Source organism: Ostrea edulis, chromosome 2 (assembly GCF_947568905.1).
Source record: "Ostrea edulis chromosome 2, xbOstEdul1.1, whole genome shotgun sequence".
Classification (NCBI taxonomy): domain Eukaryota; kingdom Metazoa; phylum Mollusca; class Bivalvia; order Ostreida; family Ostreidae; genus Ostrea; species Ostrea edulis.
In genome coordinates this window covers 26,872,017-26,899,349 of record NC_079165.1, presented here as the reverse complement: position 1 = coordinate 26,899,349, position 27,333 = coordinate 26,872,017, and the positions used below count along the sequence as shown (strand labels likewise).

Below are 27,333 nucleotides of genomic sequence, written 5' to 3'. Positions count from 1 at the left end.
ACTTCCAGCCAATGCATTAAAAAAAATGATAATATCGACGATTCACTATCATCAAGCATTAACGTGAATGATTGGTCATTTTAGCCAAGCAGGTTCTCTCCTGAGTGCAATGTGAAGTTTAACACAAACGCATCCAAAAAGCCCTCTCTACAGATATGATCTATTTGTTAGATATAAAACTGTGTCCCCAAAACACTAGTCTAATTATATCCGTTTTATTTTTTTCAGAACTTAGTACATGTAGCTTCATAGTTTCAGAGAGATTCGCCCACTGAGGGCTTCACGACAGCCTCAGACAAACACCCTTTTACCGCGTTCTTTCCCATGTACAGAAATTCTGGATCCGCCACTGATATAGCCCCTTGTTCCAAATGACACTGATTTGTTGTGAGAGTTTAGAGGGATAATCTTTGCGATATCAGGATTAACGGAGATTTAATCACCCCTCAGCAAACACAGGGAGAATTTTAATACACTAAAATGTAACGTCCAACAGCCAGTCAGATAGAGAAGACCAGACCAGTAAGTAAACATAGGTATTTTGCTGCAACTAACGCCCCATCATCGTGACTCTGTGGCGGGGGTGGGGTTAGGGATATGGGGAACGAACGAGAAATTTATTATTTTTAATAAAACATTCGTATCAGCAATCCTAAGCAAAGCGTTCGACTTTGAATGATAAATCATTTCCCTTAATCGTGAGAATTATCGATTTTGTGGGAATGATTAAAAAAAATATGGTGTTTTTAAAAAAAACTTTTTTAACTGGGGTCTTTTGAAAATATAATGTTTGTGATCATTGGGTCTGATATAATCTTATATTGATAGAAGCAATGTCTATGTTAATGAAAACAAAACACGTAAAACGCACCGGTCTGATGCACGCGAATTCCCCCACCGTCTTTGTTTCTGAGATATTTAACTCTTTGTTTTTATTTAATCATTGCTGTTTTGTTTTCTATTTGCCGATTATCTCGTTCTCATGCTTGTTTATAATTTTTTTTCAAGGTCCTATCTGGACGTAAGTTTGATTAAAGTTTCGTTGTTAAAACTTGGTGAACAATAGCTATGGGAATTGAACATTGACATTTACATGGATGTTAAACTCATTTACAGGGGGAAATTGAAAAACATGGTTTAGTCCACTACGACGTGAGAGAAATCCTGCGTGTGTGTACACCAGGGAATCCCATAGTTTAGCGTAATTATGTCCATGCGACTCCCATCATCCAATTTGTTTGGAGCTAATGAAGCACCTCAGGTAATATAAAAATATATAATAATACCCGTTCAATGAATGGAATTCAGAATGACACAATCTAATTTTACAAACTTATCCTCTTTATCAACTAGAGCTTAAAGACATCTTGGCTCACCAAGCAGTTTTCATATGTCGTACGAATTATTCTTAATTAAACACCGTATCTAAGAATGCTGAACAATTAACGCGTTGAACTTAGAATGATTGATGATTTCCCCCTGTTTAAGATTATTGTTACATTTACTGATGAGGCAGGGTGGTTGAGAGAGACTAACAAAGAAGATACGTTTTTAAAATTGGATTGAGTAATTCTGAACTTCATCCATTGACAATATTTACATCTGTGCTGAATCTTTTTATGGCCTTAATGAGAGAGAGAGAGAGAGAGAGAGAGAGAGAGAGAGAGAGAGAGAGAGAGAGAGAGAGAGAGAGAGGAGAGAGAGAGGGAGGGGACATATTGTTTGTTAATATATGGCTTACAGGATTTCATAATCTTACATGAGCACCTTTTATAACGTAGGTTTATTAAAAACTTTAAAAACCATTACATTGACGTCATTGACCGTGTGTGTGCACGTTCTTTTATAAGTCATAATCCGTACATTTAAAAAAAGTCAAAATCGAAAAGTCACTTAGGTGTGCGCTGTTTCTGAATGGAACATAATTCCATTGACATTGTATATAGCACATGTTCCTATTGTTTTAGTTTGACACGTGGAATCTGTATATATCACATGTTCCTGTATTTTAGTTTGACACATGGAGCCTGTATATATCACATGTTCCTGTTGTTTAAGTTTGACACTGGAGCCTGTATATATCACATGTTCCTGTTCTTATAGTATGACACGTGGAACCTGTATATATCACATGTTCCTGTATTTTAGTTTGACACATGGAGCCTGTATATATCACATGTTCCTGTATTTTATAGTGTGACACATGGAGCCTGTATATATCACATGTTCCTGTTGTTTAAGTTTGACACATGGAGCCTGTATATATCACATGTTCCTGTATTTTAGTTTGACACGTGGAATCTGTATATATCACATGTTCCTGTTTTTATAGTATGACACATGGAGCCTGTATATAGCACATGTTCCTGTATTTTTAGTTTGACACATGGAGCCTGTATATAGCACATGTTCCTGTATTTTTAGTTTGACACATGGAGCATGTATATATCACATGTTCCTGTGTTTATAGTTTGACACATGGAGTCTGTATATATCACATGTTCCTGTTTTTTATAGTTTGACACATGGAGCCTGTATACATCACATGTTCCTGTTTTTTATATTTTGGCACATGGAGCCAGTATATATCATATGTTCCTGTATTTTATAGTATGACACGTGGAATCTGTATACATCACATGTTCCTGTTTTTATAGTTTAATACGTGGAATCTGTATATATCACATGTTCGTTTTGTTTAAGTTTGACACGTGGAACTTGGCAAATAGACCTCATATATGCGAGCCTTACACGCTAACCACAAAATACAGACAATGTAAGAACCCTGTCACCCGGAAATTTAAGGGCGTGATCGGTTTCAAGCGGAAGCGGCGCCCGGAATCACGTGCCGAGAGCGAGGGAGGGGAATCAATTCATAGCCACGCCACCTCCGACCTTGACCTGGACAAGGAATTCCCTGATGACTTCGATTACGATGGTAAGTTGTTTTATCTAATGACTGTTATATTGGTGAGACCATTGTGCAATTACATAATCATGTTGTCTAATACCACGGGAATCCGGGTTAGAATAGGTCCTCAGTACCCCTTGCTAGTCGTAAGTGGCAACTTAATGGAGCGGTCCTTCGGATGAGACCACAAAACCCGAGGTTCCGTGTCACAGCAGGTGTGGCACGATAAAGATCCTTCGCTGCTGAAAGGCTGTAAGCGCTGAACATAGACCAAAAGCAAGGTGGTTCATACATATAAGAACAATTTTATTGAAGTGAATTAACTCCTTCCGATCCTTTACAAGTTTTCTTGAAATACCCGTATGCCACCCTCCACCCCCAACAAGGGAGTGATTCAAAATTTCTGATGCCAACATAGTTGGGTGGTTTTTTTTTTCAATTCTCGCAAAACCATTTCAGAAAGAAAAAGTATGTCAGAAGAAACGTTGCCTACCTCAACCCAAGTTGAAGTATTGGATCCGCCTCCGGATTTTGTCACTAGAAGTCTGTATATATATAATGTTTGAGGTGGAGGCGGGGATTGAATTTCCCCAGTGCTTGTAATACATATGGTGACGGTTAATGCATTCTCTATGCTTATACCATACAGTGTATTTTAAAAATTTGATGTTTTAGTGTTTCCTTTTAACATATAGGTGGTGTTGCTGCTAGATTTTCTCTTTGTATTGCTATTCATACCGATTAGACAATATTTTAGCCATATGTTGGCTGTTCTATGCCTCTAGCTTTCATTAATAAGCAAAATATGCTTTAAACAGTGGCGGATCAAAAAAAATTAAAATTGGGGGAAGTTGTTTTGTTCCTTTTCCGCCCAAGTAATGGAGAGGCAAAGAACCCAGAATGACAAAAAGTGACCTTTTTATGCTCACAAAAAGTGACCTTTTTATGCTCACAAAAAGTGACCTTTTTATGCTCGCCGAAAATATTTGGGAGAACATATAGTCGCCGTCCGTCCGTCCGTCCGAGCTCATATCTCTTAAACCTTTCATCGGAAATTATTATAATTAAGTATAAATATTCCTTGGAATAGAGACTTTTGGCCAAGGTCATTTTAGAAAGGTCAAGATCACTCAGAACTATACAATAAAAGGAAAAAATTCCTTATTTCAACAGCTTTGAACGGGTACTATCATATATCACACAAATATATAACAGGCAAATGGCTTTCAGACAAAGGTCACCCAGGGTCATTTTGGAAAGGTCAAATTCACTCAAAACATATACATTGTATATATGTAAAAAATCTTAATTTCAACAATTTTCAATTATTGGTCATTGTGCGAGTCTTTCGTCATATATGAAGTAGTTCATTGGGCAGATGCAGTTCGTAGAGCATCCATCAGTTTTACTGATATTCTTGTTTACGAAATGGGGAGGAGTTACGCCCCCATGATCCCCCTCTAGATCCGCCACTCTTCATATATCCTTAACTCACTGCATACATTACATAGTGCTTCCTGTATATAAATATAGATGCAGAAATACCTCATAACTTCCACGAAGAACTTGAATCTGAAAATGTTTGTAGCTGAAGTTCAGGATGACACAGACCCAAAGGTGATAATCAAACGTACTCCATCCCAAGAGCTGTACATCCGGGCATGCAAATTTCTTGATGTCGTCCCTGTGTCGTGTTTTATGCGCCATCTAGAGGACGAAAAAATTCAGCTACGTCATCATTTTTTGGGGTCGGATGGAACAAAAGCTTGTTGCATGGCACTTCTGGTATGTTATGACAAAACTGGATGCGCATGCGTAACCAAAATAGATACATGACAATATTAGAAGGTTGATAAAGGGGTATACTGTAATAAATCTATATACATGTAGTTCCATACTAATTTAAACCTTATATTTAGGACGTCTTTCAACGATGAGTTTTGCATGTTGTTAAATTCCATTCAGTTGCTAAACAATCCTCTACAGATTCGTAAAACACACTTAAATTTGACGGACTAGCGGTTAAGGCCAACACTTCACAATTAAGTTCCGAGTTCAACTCTCGACTTAAACAGCGTCGCGTAAGACGTATTATATAAGTAGTGACTGTTTACCAGATTTTTTTTTATCTTATCCAGTGAATAAAATTCCCCTGAAAGGTATATTTCTATCATGCGCAAAGTTTAATTTGATAAAGATTTTTGCCAAAACCTATAACATCACACGAGAATCGATCTACCTTAAGTTCCGAGTTCGACTCTCAATTTGAACAGCCCGCGTTGGACGCTTGACGTAATACATGGGTAGTGACTGTTACTTTCGCCGACCGCCCGGCATCAGATGTGAAAGTCACAAAAATATTTCGGATGTGAAATTTAAAATGGGGGTCTCATGTTAGGTAGGTGATGGCACGTTGAAAAAAAACCCTCACTGATACGGCCTTCAGCGCCATGCATTTAAAAATCAAAATTTGTTCGCACTTAGCTTACAGCTGTTGATGCCCCTCTACAAGTGAACAATTCTTGAATGAGAGCACAAAGTTAAAAACAACATGACACCAAGAAACAAGACATTTAAATTTTCACAATGTAACATGATCATTTAATATCCGTCGAGTTTACAAAAAAAGCGATGAAAATAGCCTTCGAATCTTTTTTATTTTGTGTGTGTGTACACGTGATGACTAGTTTCCAGTAAAGATAATGTTATATTTGATTTACCGGTATTGGCAATGAATAATACAGTTATGTCACGATAGAAATACAGTTTTATGTTGCACATAGTCAGAAATAAGTTTGAAACGGCCATTAAAAATCGAGACTACCTCGGGAGAATGACGTCATAATCTGTCAGACCGTCTAGAAGATGATACTGATTTCGAGGTCGTGCGTTTTAATCATAAAAGCGTAAATAAGCGAAGAAAGGAAACCTGGAAATTATTGATAAAAAAACAACAACCAAAAGTGACGACAATGTGTTTAGCGTGGTAGTAAAATTCCCTTTCATTTTCAATCACTTTCTACAACCGAAGGGAACGGTCATACTGTACATCAAAGGAAATCAATCATGCTAGCGTAATTATCTTACTAGCTTTAAGAAACAATTAGTTCAAGACTGAACTATATCTTGATTGTTCATGGATCGTTAAGAGAGAGAGAGAGAGAGAGAGAGAGAGAGAGAGAGAGAGAGAGAGAGAGAGATTGTATCACACTTCAGATGATTGAGAGACTGTTACATTGTAATTCATAATAGACCATTTTATAATTGAATGCTGGGATTGACAGCTGAATGAAAACGGGTATTGATTATTTTTGTAAAGAAGTCGTACGGAGATATTCATTAACCACCCATACCCCCACCCCCGTAAAATTATATTGTAGACACACAGATATCATACACTCGATATATATAGTATTATGATCAGAGGGCATTGCGTGATGTATGTTGGGATGCATACACACATATACACAAGTACATACATATACACATACATGCACACATACATACATAAATAATACATACATATACACAATATACGTAATACATAAATCCAGGGGCGGATCCAGGAATTGCGGTTACGGGGGGGGGGGGTTATTTTATGAGGCAGGGGATCTGGATTTTACATATTCTATAGGGCTTGAAATATGTCTCCTATTTAGTCATTTGTACTATTTTCTATCATTTTTTAAAAGGTGAAATTAATGAAATGACGCAAATTTTAAGGGTTTTTGGAAAAAAATAAGTTCTCTCAATAAAGTATTTCAAGAAATCAAAAGATGTTGTCATTTATTTCTCCGGAAGTAGAAGCAATTATTGCTTCTTTGCTTCGTTTAGTACATTTTTCTCAACAAGATACCACGATTTACCTTAAATTTGAAAATTTTACGGGGGCGCGCGCTGGCTGCGCCCCCCTTAAATCCGCCACTGTAATCCCGTGGGTATCCGGGTTAGAATATATCTATAATAAAAAAAAATGTCTTCCTGTAAATATAGTGAATATTATGTTTACAGGAAGACAATTTTTTTATTACAGATATTTAAAACGTCAAGTGCCTGTGGTCATCAGTACCTCTTACTTGTCGTAAGAGACGACTAAATGAGGCGGTCCTTCGGATAAGACCGCAAAAACCGAGGTCCCGTATCATAGTAGTTGTGGCACGATAAAGAATCTCTCCCTGCTCAAAGGCCGTAAGCACCGAGCATAGGCCTAAATTTTGCAGCCCTTCACCGTTAATGGTGACTTCTCCATATGAATGAAATATTCTCGAGAGGGACGGTAAACAATATACATGTACAATCAACATACATACATACATCTAATATCTCCTCACGATTTAGATATATTTTGGGATTCGGTTGTTGTTTTTTTACTCAGTTCTCAAACGTTTAATACACACTAGATTTGTCCTGTATATGAATGCGCTTTATAGATATCCACTCTTGTTTTAATGATGTTTGGGATTTGTCCTCGGTCTTATTCCTCCTGCAAACAATGAATTTTAAACATCCATGTTACTCATTGAGAATCGGGATTACATAACAGCTATGAAAAATCAATTTGGAGAAGTATTTAGCAAAGCCATTGGGAGAATATTTATGCAAGATCGGAGTAAATTGACCATTAATTTTGACACCGAAATCATGGGTTCCACAGCACCACGTTGAAATTTTCACCCACTGCTTGTTTGTGTCTTTAGATGTACTCGAATGCAGATTATGTCTTTGAAGTATCTAGATATTCAAAGCGAAAATTACAAAATGACAGAATCTTATCTATGATTTATTTTATTTTATTTATTTATTTATTTATTTTACATATCGTAAAGTAAACAAACGTTAAAACTGCTGCCTGACGATTATTCAATCTTGTAGAACAATTTCGTGGATTATTGAGATTGTAGGGTTTCATTAGAAATTTAATTTCGTGGATATTGACATATTATATAAATTGTTTACTTCACTGTGGTTTGAAATTGGACGGATATGGGTATCCACGAAAATGAAAGCCTCTACGAAATCTAAGAATTGCACAGTATCCACCATGTTAATTCTAACAACAATGCAATTCATTTCTGTTCCTAGAAATAAAAGTAAAGAATGACTGGTAAGGCGCAAAAGGTAAATTCAACACCCCTGGTTCCATAACACACACAGTGCCACCAGGAAGTCGGCCATTGTGACGATGTAGACTACCTCCTTAAGCCATGATTTGTAGAATTTTGCTTTTGGTAGTATCAGCCACCATCAAGCTGTAACACTTTCTTTTGCATCGTATGAATAAAAGGTCCTAAAAAACTGTGACAGGAGGTAGATAGACAAACCAAGAGTTCTGTGTGTAAAATGTTTCTCCCAAATTTGACCAAATTCAACAACCTGTAAATTATTTCAAACATCAAAGAAAATGAACAAATAAATGTTGAGAATCAAAATCCTTGCACTATGTAATATTTAAGTTGTTTACAAAGGCATTAGCTTTAAAACTGTGAGAGGAGTTAAAAGGACAAACTTTATACTCACTTTATAATATTTCCTCAAAACTGACTAAGTTCAATTACCTGTTATTTTCTTTAAAAATGAAGAAAATCAAACTCCTTGCCACATGCCTATGTTCAATTCCCATACAAACACTATGAAACAAGAATGCTCACACTTGAATATTGTGGGAGGAGTTAGCCGGACAAATTATGTATCCTCCATATAACATTAATTTTCAAAGAAAGGGGCAAAACTCATGCAAGAGAGGTCAAAATGAATCAAAGTTGCAACATGATTTAGAGTGACCCACAAAGAAGGTACATAAGAAGTTTCAGCTTGATACGTGGCAGAAAAATGAAAATAGAAACAGAAAATCCCGAACAGACGGAAAGACGGACATACAGAGACACCGCTGTGTCATAATATACATAAAACCACCGACTAGGAGTGAAGTACATTAAGGATAAACGACACACCAGAGAAATCTGATATGGATGGAAATAGAGGATATGTGCCGTTATATTTTGAAATTGAAAAGTTTTAAGTTTACCTTATTTATTTTCTTAAAATACTGTTTTAGTGGAAAATAATCTTAAAACTCTGCTAGACTCGAACGCACAAACTACAGATTAGCAGTCAACACGTGAACCAAGTGAGCTACCCAATTTAGGCAGTCAAATTTAAAAGGAATATACAGGTGCTGCTGATATTTGATATTTTCATTCAAATTTCAAATGGAAGTCGGCCATTATGACAATGCACCATTCCTCCTTAAATAACAGAATTTAACTGTGAATGGAAATACAGAATTCTAAGTAAACGAAATAGAAACACAAACAATAAATTTCTCCTATCTCTATCTCTCTCTGTTTTAGAGTAACTCGACAGTGACGTCACTTGATCTCACGGACACAAATCTGGGCGTGGACGGGGCCCGCCATATTGCTGATCTCCTGCGGGAAAACCACTTCATCACGGATCTGGTAGGTCACAGAGTCTCAGGGTCGCAGGGGATTAAAGTATTGCGTGGTCGTTATCAGTATTTCCTTATTGATGTATTCTGTGATGGTTGTTAATATTTCCTTAATTTTTTAATATGTAGAATCATTTTTAAGGATTCTTTGTTTTTGTCTTTCTCAAGAAAAATGAAATAATCTTACTTTCATCTGAATTCTTGAACCTGTTTGTCGACGGATATATATATATATATTAGTATTTCTATAAAATATCTGCACTTTTGACGGCTTCAGAGTCTGGTTTATGGGGTTTATGGTAAAGGTAAAAGAAAAGCAGTCGATCAATTAGTCAAAAGCTCTCTGCCCATCAGCAATTCAGCAAAAGAAATAATAGAACCGGGACCGACTTTATACACAATTGAGTCATAATTTAGACAATTTAGTACATACCATGGCGAATCGATTATTTTGTACTTTGCGTAAAAAAAACCCTCAGGTGCACGACAGCAGCAGCAACACTGAGAAATATCTGACTGAATCTAACCCCCCCCCCCCGCCCCCTTCTTTTCCTACCGCATGCATTACAATATATATATATATATATATATATATATATATATATATATATATATATGTGTGTGTATGTGTGTGTGTATATATATATATATATATATATATATATCCAAATTGTGTTTTAAAAAAAAATCACAGTGTCCGGTATAAAATATTAAAAGAAATAGAATAAACAGTACACAAAGTTAAAAATTTAACGCAAGCGCTTTCATTTTATAATCCTCAGGCGTTACATTTTAAAATCAAAACTATTTTAAAATGTAACGCCTGAGGATTATAAAATGAAAGCGCTTGCGTTAAATTTTTAACTTTGTGTACTGTTTATTCTATTTCTTTTAATATATATATATATATATATATGAATATTTGAACTTTTTAAAAAAAAACAATATTTCATACAAAATGAATGGGATTGGGCAGCAGGCTCAACCTATTTTAGCCCTCTCCCCATTGTAACTGTTGCGTTTAAGATAAAACGTTTTCTTTCAAGCACAGTCGGGGATAGCAATGGTAGAAAATTTCCTCTTTTTTTAATATATATAACCTGAGAATTCATATTGGAATTGTAGGAAGATTCACATACTATGTCTATCATCTGAGTTAAGTGAAAATAGCTAGCAATTAGTACATGGCTGTGGGCATTGTTAATGCGTTTTAAAGAACGGGGAGGGGGGGGGAGCTTATTTCATTGAAGTAATAACTGGTGACTAAATTGGCAGTGTAAATATTGTTCATCCAATATAAAACCTAGAGAGAACGGAGGAGCCTGCAGCGTCCAGTATTGACGAATCGTTAGACGAGCCTGCAGCGTCCAGTATTGACGAATCGTTAGACGAGCCTGCAGCGTCCAGTATTGACGAATCGTTAGACGAGCCTGCAGCGTCCAGTATTGACGAATCGTTAGACATAACACCTTGAAGATATTCATACATCGCGTTCTCATGTCGCCCACACGTAGAAATAATAGACACCAATCTAGATTCCATGAATGAAGAACTGAACGATATCTTCGATTTTATGGTAAATATATATAAATGGGGAAGGTCGTGGGCGAGATGAGATAGTTTATTTTATTTCTGTATTTGGTGTAACACACCGGGCAGTCATGTTAATATTGTGATGAGTTTTTTTTCGTCTTCAGTTTCTCTTTTTGTCTAAATATTGAGATCCGTTGTTACAAGCATATAACGTATTCATAACAACAAATAGTTTTACTTTCTAAAAAATTTGAAGAACGTTTTTAAAATTGAGAGATTTTTCGGCCTTAACTATGATTTAAACATCGATGGTATAATAAAAAGGGAATATTATTGTTGTGATGTTCATCTTATATTCCTCCATAACAAATTATAGCATGAATAAATGTTAGTAATTTCCTTTTTGCCAACTTGTTCAAAAGGCACTGTCAAGTCTTAAGTAACCCTTGTGCCAAATACTTTTACTGTCTCCATTTGAAAGGCATGGCATAGGACATATTTTTCTAAGATTCATAAAAGTTACCCTTGCACCTTACCCTTTATCCTCTGACCTTATTTCAAGGTCACAATATGCTGTCCTGACCTAAGCAATCTTTGTTACAAGTCTGATTTGCTACTTTCCTCCCCTTACTAAGATACCCTTACTATGACTTGCTACAATCTTTTCTTGGACTAGTACATGAACTTCGTTTATGTTCATGACAATGAACAAGCGCACTTAAACAAGCATTGTTCCGAATAAGACTTTCTAATATCGATCATTTTATCACCAAAAAAAACCTGGCATTGGCAAAAATCTGTAACATTTTTCAAGACCGGGGGAACTGGGGGGTGGGGTGGGGGTGTTGCAGTTACAACTTTAATGTACTTTCACTCTATAATTCAAATAGCTCCACCCGGGTGGCATGGATTTCCCAATTTTGGTAGAGGCATCCCTTTTCACGATTACTCTGCACTCGTTTTGTTTGATAACCAGTATTGAATTACAATATTTCTCCTTGTGCTTATATTTTGTTTTAAAAGAAAGTATCATTTTTTAAAAATTATCGACGTATTATATTTGAAAAGTTTGTGAATACTTTTAAGAAACAAAAAGTTATGAAATTCAATGTTTTTAAAAGTATCTTGAAAATATATGCTAAGCTGGAATTGAATTACATTTTCCAATTTTCATTACGTGGGGATTTAATTTCACTGTATATTCCAAATAGCCCCACCCCGGGGCCGAAAACCTCACCTAGGAGGCATGTATTTAAGAAATATATTTCATTTTTGAAAATACACGAGGGCATGAACCGCGACGCTTTACCATGTTTACGTCATCATATACTCCATAAAGCGTGTCACTATTATGCAGACGTGGCAGGCGTGACGCGTTGCAATTCATGCCCTCATGCATGTATTTTGAAAATGAATTTTATATTTCATAATTATATTCTACTTTTATTTTTGTCAGAATTCCCACATATAGTGCAGCTGTTAAAATAGACGGACTATATTTACCAAGATTCATACGCACATGCATATAACATCCATGAGGAAGTGACTGTCGTTACGATTAGTAAAGATATCGAAAGCAAAAACAATGGAAACGTAAATAATTCACAATTTTTGGTATAACCATCAATTCTCAGTATTACTAAGCACTCAGTTAGGGTGTTTGATGCCCGGGGCTCACTTATCTATTTATAGAAATGATGTAAAAACTATGCAGCCCCGACCTATCGCCAGAGCCCTCAACTAGGGCCCCGAATTAGAAGTCAGGGCCCCGAATTAGAGCTAGATCAATTGCTATAGAAACAATTAGCAGACTAGACATCTTGAAATATAGATTTTATCATTTTTCTATGGTTTTGCTTCTGACCGCTCTCTCATTTCCCGCCCTAAACGGTTTACTTTGTTTTCCTTACTCACTTTATGCTAAATACCAAATATGGTAACATTGATACAATAACATCTGAGGAAAACGTTACCGTACAACGCTCTACGACGGAGAAAAACAGGATGCCATGAATCAGTCACCCAGCTGTTTCAGGTGCCCTACATGCTACACCTTGATCTGTGAGTGGAAGTAGTCAATGGAAAAGCAACACACAGCAACGCGGGCGTTGTAAAAGCTATGACGTCAACGAATCTTGCATTGCCGTCTGCCACATTAAAATTGATAAAACAGTGGGCCGTTCTGTTATTCTCATAGTCTATTAATTATCACCCTTTGACACAGAATGTTATCAATAAGTGTGTTTTTAGGAAGGTTACTAGCACGTATACATGTTTACGATGATTAATATTATAAATGAAAAACATGTTTATGGATACCCTGACACGCTGGCCTACATTTTATTATTCTCTTTAGACATTGGCAGAAAATACACTGGGTATAGACGGAATAAAGCCAATTCTAGATGTCATGGAACAACTGGACAACATCATCAGTCTCAATCTGTCAGGTGATTACTATGTTGTAACTATTGAAGATAAACGTATTTTACTCGAGACTCTATCGTATTTTTTACGCAAAGAAGAATTGCTAATCAAAAATTGTTTCCAAACAGGTACAGGGCTAAAAGAGAAAGATGCTGAGGGATTCCGAGGAATTTTTGAAGTAGGAATGATCATAGTAGCAAGTTTAGTGTTCATTGTTTGTTATCTAACATCTATACTTATAAATTAACAAATTTTGCCAATAAACTCCGAAACACTTGCTCCAGAATTACTGCTTGCATCATGAAGTCCGTAAGCTATAATAGAATCTTACTTGATTAGTAGATATTGTAAAATTAATTAAAAACCTACTTTCGGTTTCGTTAAACTACTCTGAAATAGCAAAGTGGCGGACATCGGACATGCTTTGGCGGATCTAAGCCAGCTTTCTTTTGTTGTTTTTTAATGACAACTTAAGATAATACGATATGAAATAAATCCGTTGTTTATCGATGCTTGCTTTTGATCTTACAGAAGAAATAAGATTGGATAATTGTTTAATAGATAAAATATGTCTGCTCGTTTCTTCAATCCGTGATTTTAGTCTTGAATCAGCCTTATGGAAATTTCCAGAACGAAGCGCCCAGAACAAGGCTATTTCATAGACGCGTAGGTCTACAACCAATCGCACATTCTCAGCGATTGATTTACAACATGATCAGCATAAAATTGTGTAGGTGTTCACTGTTAGTTATACCTATAAGAGTTTTGACAAGGCCCATATTTACCATTTTATGAAGATTTATAATTATTTTACTTATATACGTTTCATTCCACAAAGGACACCTCTCTCCCGAGATCAACAGTCTGACACATCGATAATTTTTTTAATACGATATCCATGTGATATTTTCGATGTTCTTGATTTTTTCTGTGGTTCTAGAAGTCAGTGTTACGACTTTCTGTAGTGATTTATTAACAGTTACTGATATGTACCAACACATGGATAAAGATAAGGAAGTTTTTATTTTGGTTGAACATGTTATATAATGACACAGATCTTGAAAGTAAGTAATAAGTCGAAAACTGTCCAATATGTCAGAAATCGAATGGTCTGGGACTGTTCTGGGAAGTTCGCACCTTATAACTTTAAAATTAAAACATTCTACTGAAATGACGTTGTATCACTTCCTGACAATGTCCAAGAAATCAGGCCACTGTTTACAATATACCGTATATACTCGCCTATAAGTCGGTTTTTTGGGAGTCAATTTTTGGTCCAAAACTCTATGTTCGACTTATAGGCGCGTCCTAAGAAGATTGGTATTTTTCTGGGCGGCGTAATTTAGTGTTTTTAAACAATTCCGATGATTATCATGGACTACCACACAAATGATTATTGTTCACAAATATTTAGACATATTGTATTGTTTATGTATTTTAAAATCATGTATAAAGTACAAGTATTTATATATTTTTATCTAGTTTAAAATTATTTACATACCGGTAACTAATACTTTCAATTCAACTAATCTATCGTTTATCGGTAAAATTGAATTACGAACCCGATTTAATATTGAAATATTCATATGTATACCGGCTGATATATATTTCATAAAAGATCGAATATTGTTAACAGATAATTTAGATCATCATTCTTGACTCTTAAAAAGTATATTGCTGATACAAGGAATTATACCGGAATCCCACAATAACAGTTTTCGCGAGGCGCGTGCCACTAAGTAAACACGGTGTCAGGTACTGGTCATTAGGAGACCATAATTGCTTATATAAACAAGGGATCATGGTCCATAATAGATCAAGGGATGCGTTTAAACCCCAAACGTATATGGCTTGGATATTGAACACCTCATAATTATTAATTTCTCAAAATATTTTTTGAAACATAGGTAAAAACACTAGAGCATTGATTTGAAATTGTCAACCTATTCTGACAAAAATTTGCACCGACTTATAAGCGGGTAACTGACAAATTCCTACAAAATAACCTTAAAAAATACAACCGACTTATAGGCGGACCGACTTATAGGCGAGTATACACGGTAGCAGTTATTCTGTTTGTCATTTATATAGTGCATTATGTTTTCGATTATTGCGTTTGACAAGAAGAAACGACGCGTATTCATAACTTTGCCCTTAAATTGTTGCACTGGACAAAAACTACCATAAATGTTATAAACACATTCACAATACTAAGTTTCAAAATTTGAAATTATGAACGGCTGTTCATTTTGTTTTTTGCCATGACGGATTACAATTGCAAGATCGTAAAATCTTATCTAATTTTCAATACGGAGAGAGATCATTTATGTTGCATGTACATAAGAAACATTTAATAGTGAGCTCCAAGTGACTTCCTAATAATCAATTTAAGTTTTATTCACTGTGTATAATATCAATAGATATAACATAACTAATGCACGCAATTATTAAAAATTATTTTTAATTTCATTTGAATTAAAGATATCGCTCATTCAATTCATGTGCGCAACAATTCAAACACGCATTAAAAGTCCTTCCTCTATGCATTATTATTTAACTGTGATTCATCTAGTGCTATGAAATTTTAACGATTACATGTTGCAACTGTAGCGATAATTATAATGAATACACCTGTAACGATATATCTAATGATTGTAGCGATATTTCGAATGATTTTAGCGATATACCTAATTATTGTAGCGATATTTCTAATGATTGTAACGATATTCCTAATGATTGTAGCGATATACCGTATGATTGTAGCGATATTTTGTTGTGCTCTTACTAGGAAACTCAGCACTTAAAGCGACTGGTGCTAAGCCATAATGAGTTCCGCGAGGTTGGAGGAGAAATCTTCGGAGAGCTGATCGGTGAGTTCACAAACTTTGAATGAAATATTTTAGGAGGATGTTAAACAATTTCTAACGAATCAATATCCAATTAAAATTCCCTTTCTTTACACTTAGAAGATAATTTTATTTTGCGCAGATATTAGGTTCATTGATATAGAAACAATATTGTTGACGATAGTTCTATGATATCGGATCTCCATGTAACTCATGATGGAGGTCGGGGTGGGGTGGGGTCTTTCCATCAAATGTTTGTGTGTATTTATACTGACGATTACAAGGACAAAGCGAAGACGCAGTTTAGGGGTTGTTTCACAATAGGAAAGATGTCTGATAATAATGTTTTGCTTAGGTTACAATGACACCCTAGATTTACTTAGGTTACAATGACACCCTAGATTTACTTAGGTTACAATGACACCCTAGATTTACTTAGGTTACAATGACACCCTAGATCTAATATTCATGTTTTACTTAGGTTACAATGACACCATAGTTCTAATATTTATGTTTTTACTTAAGTTACTTTCAGTACTTTGATTTTACATAGGTTACAATGACACCCTAGATCTAATATTCATGTTTTATTTAGGTTATAATGACACCCTAGATCTAAAATTCATGTTTTTAATTAAGTTACTTTCAGTACTTTGATTTTACATAGGTTACAATGACACCCTAGATCTAATATTCATGATTTATTTAGGTTATAATGACACCCTAGATCTAATATTCATATTTTACTTAGGTTACAATGACACCCTAGATCTAACATTCATTTTTTTACTTAAGTTACTTTCAGTACTTTGATTTTACTTAGGTTACAATGACACCCTAGATCTAATATTCATGTTTTACTTAAGTTACAATGACACCCTAGATCTAATATTCATATTTTACTTAGGTTACAATGACATCCAAGATCTAATATTCATGTTTTACTTAGGTTACAATGACACCCTAGTTTTTACTTAAGTTACTTTCAGTACTTTGATTTTACTTAGGTTACAATGACACCCTAGAAGTCCTAGATTTAAGCTGGAACCATTTACGAAATGACGGTGCTAAAGAACTGGCAGCTGGGCTGGAGGTACGCAACACTCTATCACGCAATACCCCATCACGCAACACAGACAATCAGATTCCGCAACATAAGGAGAAAAACAAGGCCCGAGTTTCTCGAAACTTAAATCGAAACTTGGATTTTGCTCAAATTTTGACTACTCAAATTAAAAAAACAACAACCTTAAACTTAAGTTTAAAGAAAGGCCATGATTTGTAAACAATTGATCTACTATAAAATATATTATTGTTTACTTTTTTTAAACGGGAGCAAGCCCCTGTGAGTATCTACTCGTTCACTACACTTCCTTTCAAGTTTTGGCTTACCTTGTTGTTGGTTCATAAATTCTTGGATTTTCATTATCTCCCCCTGGAAGAAGGTACTAAAATTTATTTGAAAAAAAAAATCATATTCCCATTGACCTGGGATGCTTTGTGATAAGGTTGCTTGAAATTGGTCCAGTGGTACTTGAAAAGTTTAAAATGTGAAAAGTTTACGACAGACAGAAGACGGATATTTCGATCAGAGGTGCTTTAATTAGAAAACTGTTTCCACATTATAAAAAAAAGATAGGTTTACTGTTTTTAAAAAAACCTTTGGTAGTGACACAATCCAGCATAAAATATGTTCAGTATTGTCATATTTCTTTAATGGAGGAAATAGTGTTTCTATCTGTAAATGGGCATCAGCAAAAAAAAATCATAAACACATATTGATTTGTGTTATTTAAAAACGAAATTAAGACGAACAATTTTAATCAATAAATCAATTAAAGGACAACAAGGGTTTGCGGTTACTAGACGTCTCGTGGAACGGTTTTCATCAGATGGGCTGTCAGCACCTGGCGGACGCTCTGCAAGTGAATACGGAGCTTCAGGAATTGAACCTGAACTGCAACAGAATCAACAAGGACTGTCTAGAGAAACTACTGAAGGGCTTCAAACAAAACTCCACACTCAGGACGCTCAGGGTGAGGATCAACCCCCCAACCCCAACCCCCCCGCCCAGCCTTCTCACAGATAATTATTTCTTGTTTAACACTTGGATTGTGAAACCCTTTTGATTTATTTATTATTATCATTAATTGGCACACTTAATCAACATTAGGAGGAAATCAATTAAAAGTCTCTCTAAACGAATCCGACTGAAACATGAGGAGTGGTGTGGTTTAAGTTGTAACCCTGTGTATGATGGTGGTGTGGTTTAAGCTGTAACCCTGTGTATGATGGTGGTGTGGTTTAAGTTGTAACCCTGTGTATGGTCGTCTAGAGAGGATCCCGTGGCGTTTCAATATCTTCGACACTGTGTGAAAGGCTTTGACGAAAGCTTTGTTTCAGAGAGTTGATTTATGATGAAATTTAGGCGTTTGTTGATGACAAGACTAGTCTTTATTAAGTAATACATATGTCTTACAAAGTTTTTTTTCTTCCATAACGATATGAAAGGAAAATTGAGTTGAATGCTCTATATTCCCCTTTTTCTTCTTCTTTTTTTTTTTTTTTTACAATATAACGAGGCTGAAATAAATTTCATCAATTCGAAGAAACAATTTTAAAAGTGCATTTTCCTTAAGTTCACATAAAAGATGCCAGATAAGGAAAGAAAATATCACATGTCGTCGGCAGCAGGGTAGATCGGATTCCAAACAGAAGTAAGATAAAGGCATCACTGACTCGTGGGCGAGCCCCTCGTATAGATCAGGCGTGGGACTGAGCGCTTGTTTTATCAAAGTCGCGATAAGTTATCAGAATCGATTTCTTGTAGGTACATGTAAATTGTTTTTTTGCAGTTGGCCTGGAATCCGATTACGTCAGCAGGTGCGCAGTTGGTTCTGAACATGTGCGAGGAAAGAACGGACGTGGGACTGAAAGAAATCGACATTCACGTAAGTTGCCCTCTAGCGGTAACTCTGGTGCTGCTTCCCATACGTCATAGCAACCTACGTTATTTGAAGTATCCTTTAATTTCATGTTAAATTCATATTCTCGTACTTCAGGCTTGCATTCGTAGGTGGGTAAATTGCTTTATGAGTGGGAATAAACGCGAGATAATTTTCTGATATCTTATAACATCATTCCTCAGACACTCGACGTTTTAATATATATATACACAAGTAATTTTGGAGGGTCGGAAAAACTGCCATACAGTCTAGCATTAGCATTGCCGTATTTCTTTAACTGCTATACCATCAGCATAGCTATTGACACATCTTTCTGTTCCTCTTTTATTATTATTATTATTTTATTCATTTATAAAGCGTAAAATTACATATAGTTTCTATGCGCTGTACAATGTTTGTGCTAATAATCTATGATAATACATGTATACCAATAAAAGACCTGCAAGAGTTATAAAGGAAATGATAAAACAATAGAAAGAATTTGAATACCGGTAAACATGGTAGTAAGATGACAAAGCGGTTGACTTTGACTAGACAAGACACAATTGGCACACTGGTATTCGTATACTGGATCAAAATTCAGTTTGCAAGAGATTGCACATGGAATCTTTTAAAATTTATAACGTGCGCCAATACTCGGTCGCCATATTTGTTGTTTTCCCGAACTTTTCGTTTACCGAATGCAAATAATAAGAGTTCTCTGATTGGATGAATATATCGATGAATATGCATGATTAAAAGGTCAAAAGATTTGACCTCCGTATGCGGTTTCCTTAGATCCTTGTGTAGCAATATGGTAAGCGGATTAAAGGATCTAATTTAATTAGATTGACTTTCAACGTAATTTGTATCTTTGAGACATTGAAATTCCTAAACATACGATCTCTTATCTTCACCTAGGTTCTAAAAAGAAAAACAAACGTTCAGTCAATTTCATCTACTTTCCACTTTGCATAATTTCGCAAAATAACGAACTCTCTAAATTTTTGTCACAGTATTTTCTGGAAGTTAAAAATATCAATTTATTCTCGTGCTTAAATTGACAATCCGCGATCGCGAAAATAAAGTACGCGATTTCTAGACCCATCATTTACGTTCACCGCTTATCGCTGTCTCTCTTTTTTCTTCGTTCAGACCCAGATAGTAGAGCCGTCCTTCGCGGACGGAGCTCACAAACTGGACAATGAGCGGGGCATTAAGATCCTGTACGGGATGGTGCGGGGTCAGGATATGGGGGATGGGGATCAGGACGAAGACGGCCTACTACAGGAAAACCCCACCCTCGTCCTAATGGAGTTCGCGCGTCTGATGGGGTTCAGGCCCATCGATCTTCTGTCCACATTTGACAAGGATAAGAGCAACTCTCTAGACAAGGAGGAAATTAAAATGGGACTCAAGGTAGACTATCAAACTACAAACTAAAGGGGCATGGACATTATTTGAGCTGAACATTTTCAAATCCCCCTCCCCCATTTTTATTGTTTACAATGTTTAACTAAAGTATTTCTAATGATGAACCACAATTTGGATATCAATTTTTTAGTTACACGTGAGATACAACACTCACAAACATTTGTTATGTAAACATGGCTCGTGCCATGTTTTTGTTTACATATAGATTGCTTAATAGAAAATAGCATGTTTAAAACAAAATGAGATGTGCTTAATACTAGAAGCCATCTAATTGTGTTCAGAATTAATTTGTAAATTGTAAAATCTGCTTTAAACAAACTTTTACTTGTACATTTACCTGTAACTATGTAAACAAAAATATGCCACGAGCCTTGTTTACATAACAAAGAATTATGAGTTCTGTATCTTCCATGTACCTTGACAACTTACATTTGAATTTTTGCTGACCATTAGAAATACCTTAGTTAAGCATTCTAGACATTAAAAAAGGGGGGGGGGATTAAAAAATTTCCGCTCAAATCGTGTCCATGTCCCGAAGAGCATTAGCTATTAGACTATCAAGTTTTGTGAGGTGAGAGTGCAGAAAGACGAGTTTCAGGGTGATCTACTTTTGAAAAGTTGGTTAGGGTAAGTGAGTTAAAAAGTATTACATATGGGGTACAATCAGCTATTGGGGTTAGAACATCCATGGATATGTACAGTATGTTCGAATACTTTTATTTGCTTATAGATTAACTTTTATGACTTCGTGATATATTTTAGGTATTATTGTTATGGACTATTTTAGGTTTTGTTGTTGTGATTATTTTAGGTTTTGTTGTTGTGGTTATTTTAGGTTTTATTGTTGTGATTATTTTAGGTTTTGTTGTGATTATTTTAGGTTTTGTTGTTGTGGTTATTTTAGGTTTTGTTGTTGTGGTTATTTTAGGTTTTGTTGTTGTGATTATTTTAGGTTTTGTTGTTGTGGTTATTTTAGGTTTTGTTGTTGTAATTATTTTAGGTTTTGTTGTTGTGATTATTTTAGGTTTTGTTGTTGTAATTATTTTAGGTTTTGTTGTTGTGATTGTTTTAGGTTTTGTTGTTGTGGTTATTTTAGGTTTTGTTGTTGTGATTATTTTAGGTTTTGTTGTTGTGGTTATTTTAGGTGTTGTTGTTGTTATTATTTTAGGTTTTGTTGTTGTGGTTATTTTAGGTTTTGTTGTTGTGATTATTTTAGGTTTTGTTGTTGTGGTTATTTTAGGTGTTGTTGTTGTGATTATTTTAGGTTTTGTTGTTGTGGTTATTTTAGGTTTTGTTGTTGTGGTTATTTTAGGTTTTGTTGTTGTGATTATTTTAGGTTTTGTTGTTGTGGTTATTTTAGGTGTTGTTGTTGTTATTATTTTAGGTTTTGTTGTTGTGGTTATTTTAGGTTTTGTTGTTGTGATTATTTTAGGTTTTGTTGTTGTGGTTATTTTAGGTTTTGTTGTTGTGATTATTTTAGGTTTTGTTGTTGTGGTTATTTTAGGTTTTGTTGTTGTGGTTATTTTAGGTTTTGTTGTTGTGATTATTTTAGGTTTTGTTGTTGTGGTTATTTTAGGTTTTGTTGTTGTGGTTATTTTAGGTTTTGTTGTTGTGATTATTTTAGGTTTTGTTGTTGTGGTTATTTTGGATTATGTAAAGGTTTTGATTGTCTCTTTGTAGCTGTACTGTATCCCGCTGTCAGACCGCTGTCTGGATTTCATGGTGCAAAAACTAGATGTAGATGGAGACGGAGAAATCGATCTCAAGTAAGTAGCGGAAACTACTCAAGCCAACGCGCAAATCCGAAAAGTGGCGGAAACTACTCACGCCATTGCGCAGATCCAAAATAGGTAAACAGAACTCAAATTAGTGAGTAGAACTCACTTCAGCGGGCAAAATCTGAAATACTCTGTGTGTGGAGAAAACCCAAAACTGGTGCACATCTCAGATCCAAAGTAAAGTTGTGCTAATTGCTTGTGTGCAGACCTCAATCTATTGGGCAAAACTCGAGTTAGTTGTTAATCCGAAATTAGTGGAGAGAATTCACATTCTCCGTTTACCTGATCAAGATATAGGGCTCACGGCAGGTTTGACCGGTCGACAGGGGATGCTTACTCCTCCTAGGCACCTGATCCCACCTCTTGTATATCCAGGGGTCTGTGTTTGCCCAACTGTTTATTTTGTATTCCTTATAGCAGTTATGATGTTGATCACTGTTCATTATCTTCAACTTTACAATAAAGGGACAGTCCTAATATGAGTTGACCTAGTTCATGATAAAATTGAATACTAGGGAAAAGACATTAGAAAAGAGGTTTCTACTCTTTAGCCCTTTCAATTGAATTAAATGTGAGTCATGTGTGAGCCAATAGATAGATTAGAGATTAAGATGGAGGATTCTTGATTACAAAGTATGGCTATGTATTATTCTAGTACATGAAAGTTTTCCATTTTGCAGTAGAACTCAAGAGGACAGGTAATGAAGCATGTCTATGGGTGCTGTCAATGCATGGAGTTTTAGCAGCTTAGCCATATCTCTGACGTCTCTTTAGCTTGTCTTCTGTAGATAGTTATAACAGCCTAGCCATCTCTCTGACGTCTCTCTGGCTTGTTTTCTGTAGATATTTATAGCAGCCTAGCCATCTCTCTGGCTTGTCTTCTGTAGATAGTTATAGCAGCCTACCCATCTCTCTGGCTTGTTTTCTGTAGATAGTTATAACAGCATAGCCATCTCTCTGTCTTCTCTCTGGCTTGTTTTCTGTAGATAGTTATAACAGCATAGCCATCTCTCTGTCTTCTCTCAGGCTTGTTTTCTGTAGATAGTTATAATAGCATAGCCATCTCTCTGTCTTCTCTCTGGCTTGTTTTCTGTAGATAGTTATAGCAGCCTAGTCATCTCTCTGACTTGTTTTCTGTAGATAGTTATAACAGCATAGCCATCTCTCTGTCTTCTCTCTGGCTTGTTTTCTGTAGATAGTTATAACAGCATAGCCATCTCTCTGTCTTGTTTTCTGTAAATAGTTATAACAGCATAGCCATCTCTCTGGCTTGTTTTCTGTAGATAGTTATAACAGCATAGCCATCTCTCTGACGTCTCTCTAGCTTGTCTTTTGTAGATAGTTATAGCAGCCTATAGCCATCTCTCTGACGTCTCTCTAGCTTGCCTTTTGTAGATGGTATAGTCTTCTATTGCTTTGCATGGACTTGATGAATGCCTAAACAATGCTCCGATTTTACATGACCAGGAACATTCATGAATTGTTTTGTTAAAAATATCGGAACATTCTGGTATAATATGTTTAGTTAGTTTTCTAAACTCTATGTATCCACTTTTTGTTTCTTATGTTACGCTGAAAGGTCACTTAGGAGTACTGAGGATCTATTCTAACCTGGATCCCAGTGTTATAGAACGCATTGGTCAATATTATAGAACACATTGGTCAATATAAACATTGGTATTATATAACACATTGGTCAATATTATAGAATACATTGGTCAATATTATAGAACACATTGGTCAATATTAAAGATACATAGTCAATATAAACATTAGTATTATAGAACACATTGGTCAATATTATAGAACACATTGGTCAATATCATAGAACACATTGGTCAATATTATAGAACAAATTGGTCAATATTATAGAACACATAGTCAATATAAACATTAGTATTATAGAATACATTGGTTAATATAAACATTAATGTTACAGAACACATTAGTCAATACATGTATAAACATTAATGTTACAGAACACATTAGTCAATATATACATTAGTGTTACAGAACACATTGGAACTGCTCTTATTGACAAACCTCATTTTGTAGAACCATATTGTGATATTATTTCGTGAAATTAGATAATTAAACTGTTCACAAGGAAAGCAGACTTGATATTTCAAAAGGCATATGTTTCAGTTTTAGTTCATATTTCTTCAAGAGAAATATTCACGTTATCTCTGAACTGTACAATTTTTCACACGTGTATTAATAGCATTAAATCTACAGATGAAATAGATTGCAGACTTAACACGGCTAGATTTCTCTATTTTACTAATACAAATTCTGAACAAGCAACAGGTAACACCAGCTAATATGACTGGTAATGAAATTACGAATTTATCATATCATTTTTGTGTCGCCTGCGTTACACGCAGTGGCGACATACAGGGATCACTATCCGTCGTCCTGCGTCGTCGTCTGGCGTCGTCGTCGTTACAAAAAATTTCTGTCACAGTTTTCTCAAGAACCACATGGGGCAACTCCCTGATATTTGGCACAGAGCATCAGTGTGGCCAACTGTATTGTGTAAGACATTTTCGAATCTGTCGCTTATCAACTTCCTGTTTGCCGGGACTTAGAATTTTTTACAGCAAAAACATTTTTTGCTGAAGATTTTATTTTATGATTAACTGAAGGACATATTTTCAAACATATGTTTTCATTCAGTCTACATTTAATAAATGTCTTAATTTCAAACAGATTCTCCCACAAATTCCATTGCATAATAATGTCTCATCTTTCAATTTCAATTCAGTTATCGTTAAAGAATGTTTAGTAATTCTCAAAACCTTTAAAAGGAGTATTAAACTGACAAAAACCATTTGAATAATTTACTTTTTCAACATTATACGTGATATATTACATATAGAATGAACTAGCAGGCGACACATGTCTTCCGGGGAAGACTTAATACTGCGTTAACCTTTTGTTGCCATTAGACAGGGATATTATGATTTGTCCGTGTTTGCCCAACTATCTATTTTGTATTGCTTGTAGGAGTTATGAGATTGATCACTGTTCGTTATCTTCACCTTGCATTTGTATCTTTTGTTGTTGTTAGACACGGAGGTTTAGATTTGTATCTTTTGTTGGTGTTAGTCAAGGGGGGGGGTTTAGATTTGTATGTTTTGTTGCTGTTAGACAGGGAGATTTAGATTTGTATGTTTTGTTGCTGTTAGACGGGAAGGTTTAGATTTGTATCTATTGTTGATGTTTACAGGGAGGTTTAGATTTGTATCTTTTGTTGGTGTTTACAGGGAGGTTTAGATTTGTATCTTTTGTTGATGTTAGACAGGGAGGTTTAGATTTGTATCTTTTGTTGGTGTTAGACAGGGAGGTTTAGATTTGTATGTTTTGTTCTTGTTACACGTGGATGTTTAGATTTGTATCTTTTGTTGGTGTTAGACAGGGAGGTTATGATTTGTATGTTTTGTTGATTTAGATAGGGGGGTTCAGATTTGTATCTTTTGTTGGTGTTTACAGGGAAGTTTAGATTTGTATCTTTTGTTGATGTTAGACAGGGAGGTTTAGATTTGTATCTTTTGTTGATGTCTGACAGGGAGGTTTAGATTTGTTTTTTGTTGGTGTTAGATGGGGATGTTTAGGTTTGTATCTTTTGTTGCTGTTTGACAGGGAGGTTTAGTTTTGTTTTTTGTTGGTGTTAGATGGGGATGTTTAGGTTTGTATGTGTTGTTAGTGTTTTACAGGGAGGTTACGATTTGTATGTGTTGTTGGTGTTAGACAGGGAGGTTATGACTTTATCTTTGGTTGCTGTTTAACAGGGAGGTTATGATATTTTTTTTTTATCTTTGGTTGCTGTTTTACAGGGAGGTTATGCAGGCAAAGGTGGAGTACAAACTAAAGGAAAGAGAAATGCACAACGCTTCTAAAAACTGGAACTTTGCCATCGAAAACACAGAGATCGGACGCGTGAGGATTAAACTTCAGAGGTTGATGCAGAGGAAAATGGACGGAAATCCCACATTCCGGGCACGTGTGGATTTATTCCAAGAGGCCCTCAAAGAGGGTAAACTAAAGAGCGTGTTCAACGACAAAAAGGAGAAGGCGAAAGAACGGGAGCGGATTCAACAGCGGCGACTAAACAAACGGCAGCAAGCAGAGGATGAAATCTTACAGGAAAACGAGGACGATGCAAAATTAAAACTTGACTTAGGAATAGAAGCCGAGGATACGACAGCTGAGACGTCAAGAATTGGGAGCGGATCCAGGAGGGAGAGTACACGTCCAAGTTCGGAACATGAAAGACTAACAGGGAGAAGTGAAAACAATTCACACAATAAGAACTCTACTAGTCTCTCGCAATCACCAAAAACTTCCCGGCCAAATTCTGGTCGCCCCGCGTCATCCACGCGTCCGCGTTCTTCTCATCAGAGAGGGGCGCGTAACTCGGGGGGAGGATCTTCCCGGCCAAGCTCTTCTAATGTAAACACGGGAAGGACAAGTGTGGACACAGCAAGGACAGATTCTAGAACCGTGTCTTCTCATTCAAACACGGAGAGGAGGAACGGGTCAAACGGAAACGATTGGAAACCTCTCAATTTCTGAATTTAGTGGATATTAATTTTGTGGAATGAGTACGCTAGAAATATTTCCGTAACATAGGATATATTAAGTAAATCAAAAAATTCTTGTGTCAGTTATTCAATTTAATTTCTGTGATTAATTAACCAATTCTACCAAAAGAAATGTATGTTCAACGAGAAGTCACATTGAAGAAATTAAAATCAAAATTTAAAAGATAATACATTCCAGTTTATTAAAAAGGTTCTGGATCTTTTGTATTTCATTTCCACGAGGCGTTGTTTTGATATTTATTGCCATTAAGTGATATCACCTATTCGGATTTTTGATATTCGTTGTTGATAACGCAGTAACAGAGCTCTCGCTTGTACTGGAGGGTCGTGAGTTCGAACCCCGCTCGTGCCATGGTCGAGTCAAACGTTGGTCGTGATTGCTCCTTTGCTAAATGTTTGGCATTTAA

The 27,333-nt window shown here is 35.7% G+C and overlaps 1 protein-coding gene across 4 annotated transcripts; it reads left to right on the top strand.

The window, feature by feature from the left end:
- The first annotated feature begins 556 nt into the window (after positions 1-556).
- On the top strand, positions 557-27,117 carry LOC125680839 (leucine-rich repeat-containing protein 74A-like). Of its 4 annotated transcripts, XM_056156544.1 has the most exons (16): positions 557-1,021; positions 1,117-1,261; positions 2,704-2,938; positions 3,371-3,454; positions 4,500-4,696; positions 9,262-9,369; positions 13,249-13,342; positions 13,448-13,497; positions 16,108-16,189; positions 17,173-17,258; positions 18,007-18,201; positions 19,021-19,116; positions 20,266-20,529; positions 22,225-22,310; positions 23,003-23,020; positions 26,159-27,117. In XM_056156544.1, exons 2-16 carry the CDS (start codon positions 1,208-1,210, stop codon positions 26,895-26,897), a joined length of 2,388 nt encoding a protein of 795 aa, XP_056012519.1. In that variant the 5' UTR covers positions 557-1,021; positions 1,117-1,207; the 3' UTR covers positions 26,898-27,117. The 4 variants fall into 4 exon arrangements, with proteins under 4 accessions (XP_056012519.1, XP_048776576.1, XP_048776577.1 ...); XM_048920619.2 differs by lacking the exon at positions 557-1,021 and having other exon boundaries at positions 1,101-1,261; XM_048920620.2 differs by lacking the exons at positions 557-1,021; positions 23,003-23,020 and having other exon boundaries at positions 1,101-1,261.
- Positions 27,118-27,333: the final 216 nt, after the last annotated feature.

What these genes read in the sequence shown, in the direction of transcription:
- LOC125680839 (XM_056156544.1), top strand. Translation starts at nt 1,208, where the DNA reads ATGTCCATGCGACTCCCATCATCCAATTTGTTTGGAGCTAATGAAGCA. An exon ending in TGATGACTTCGATTACGATG is followed by an intron (nt 2,939 to 3,370) that starts GTAAGTTGTTTT and finishes AAACCATTTCAG; the next exon opens with AAAGAAAAAGTATGTCAGAA. An exon ending in CTTGTTGCATGGCACTTCTG is followed by an intron (nt 4,697 to 9,261) that starts GTATGTTATGAC and finishes TCTCTGTTTTAG; the next exon opens with AGTAACTCGACAGTGACGTC.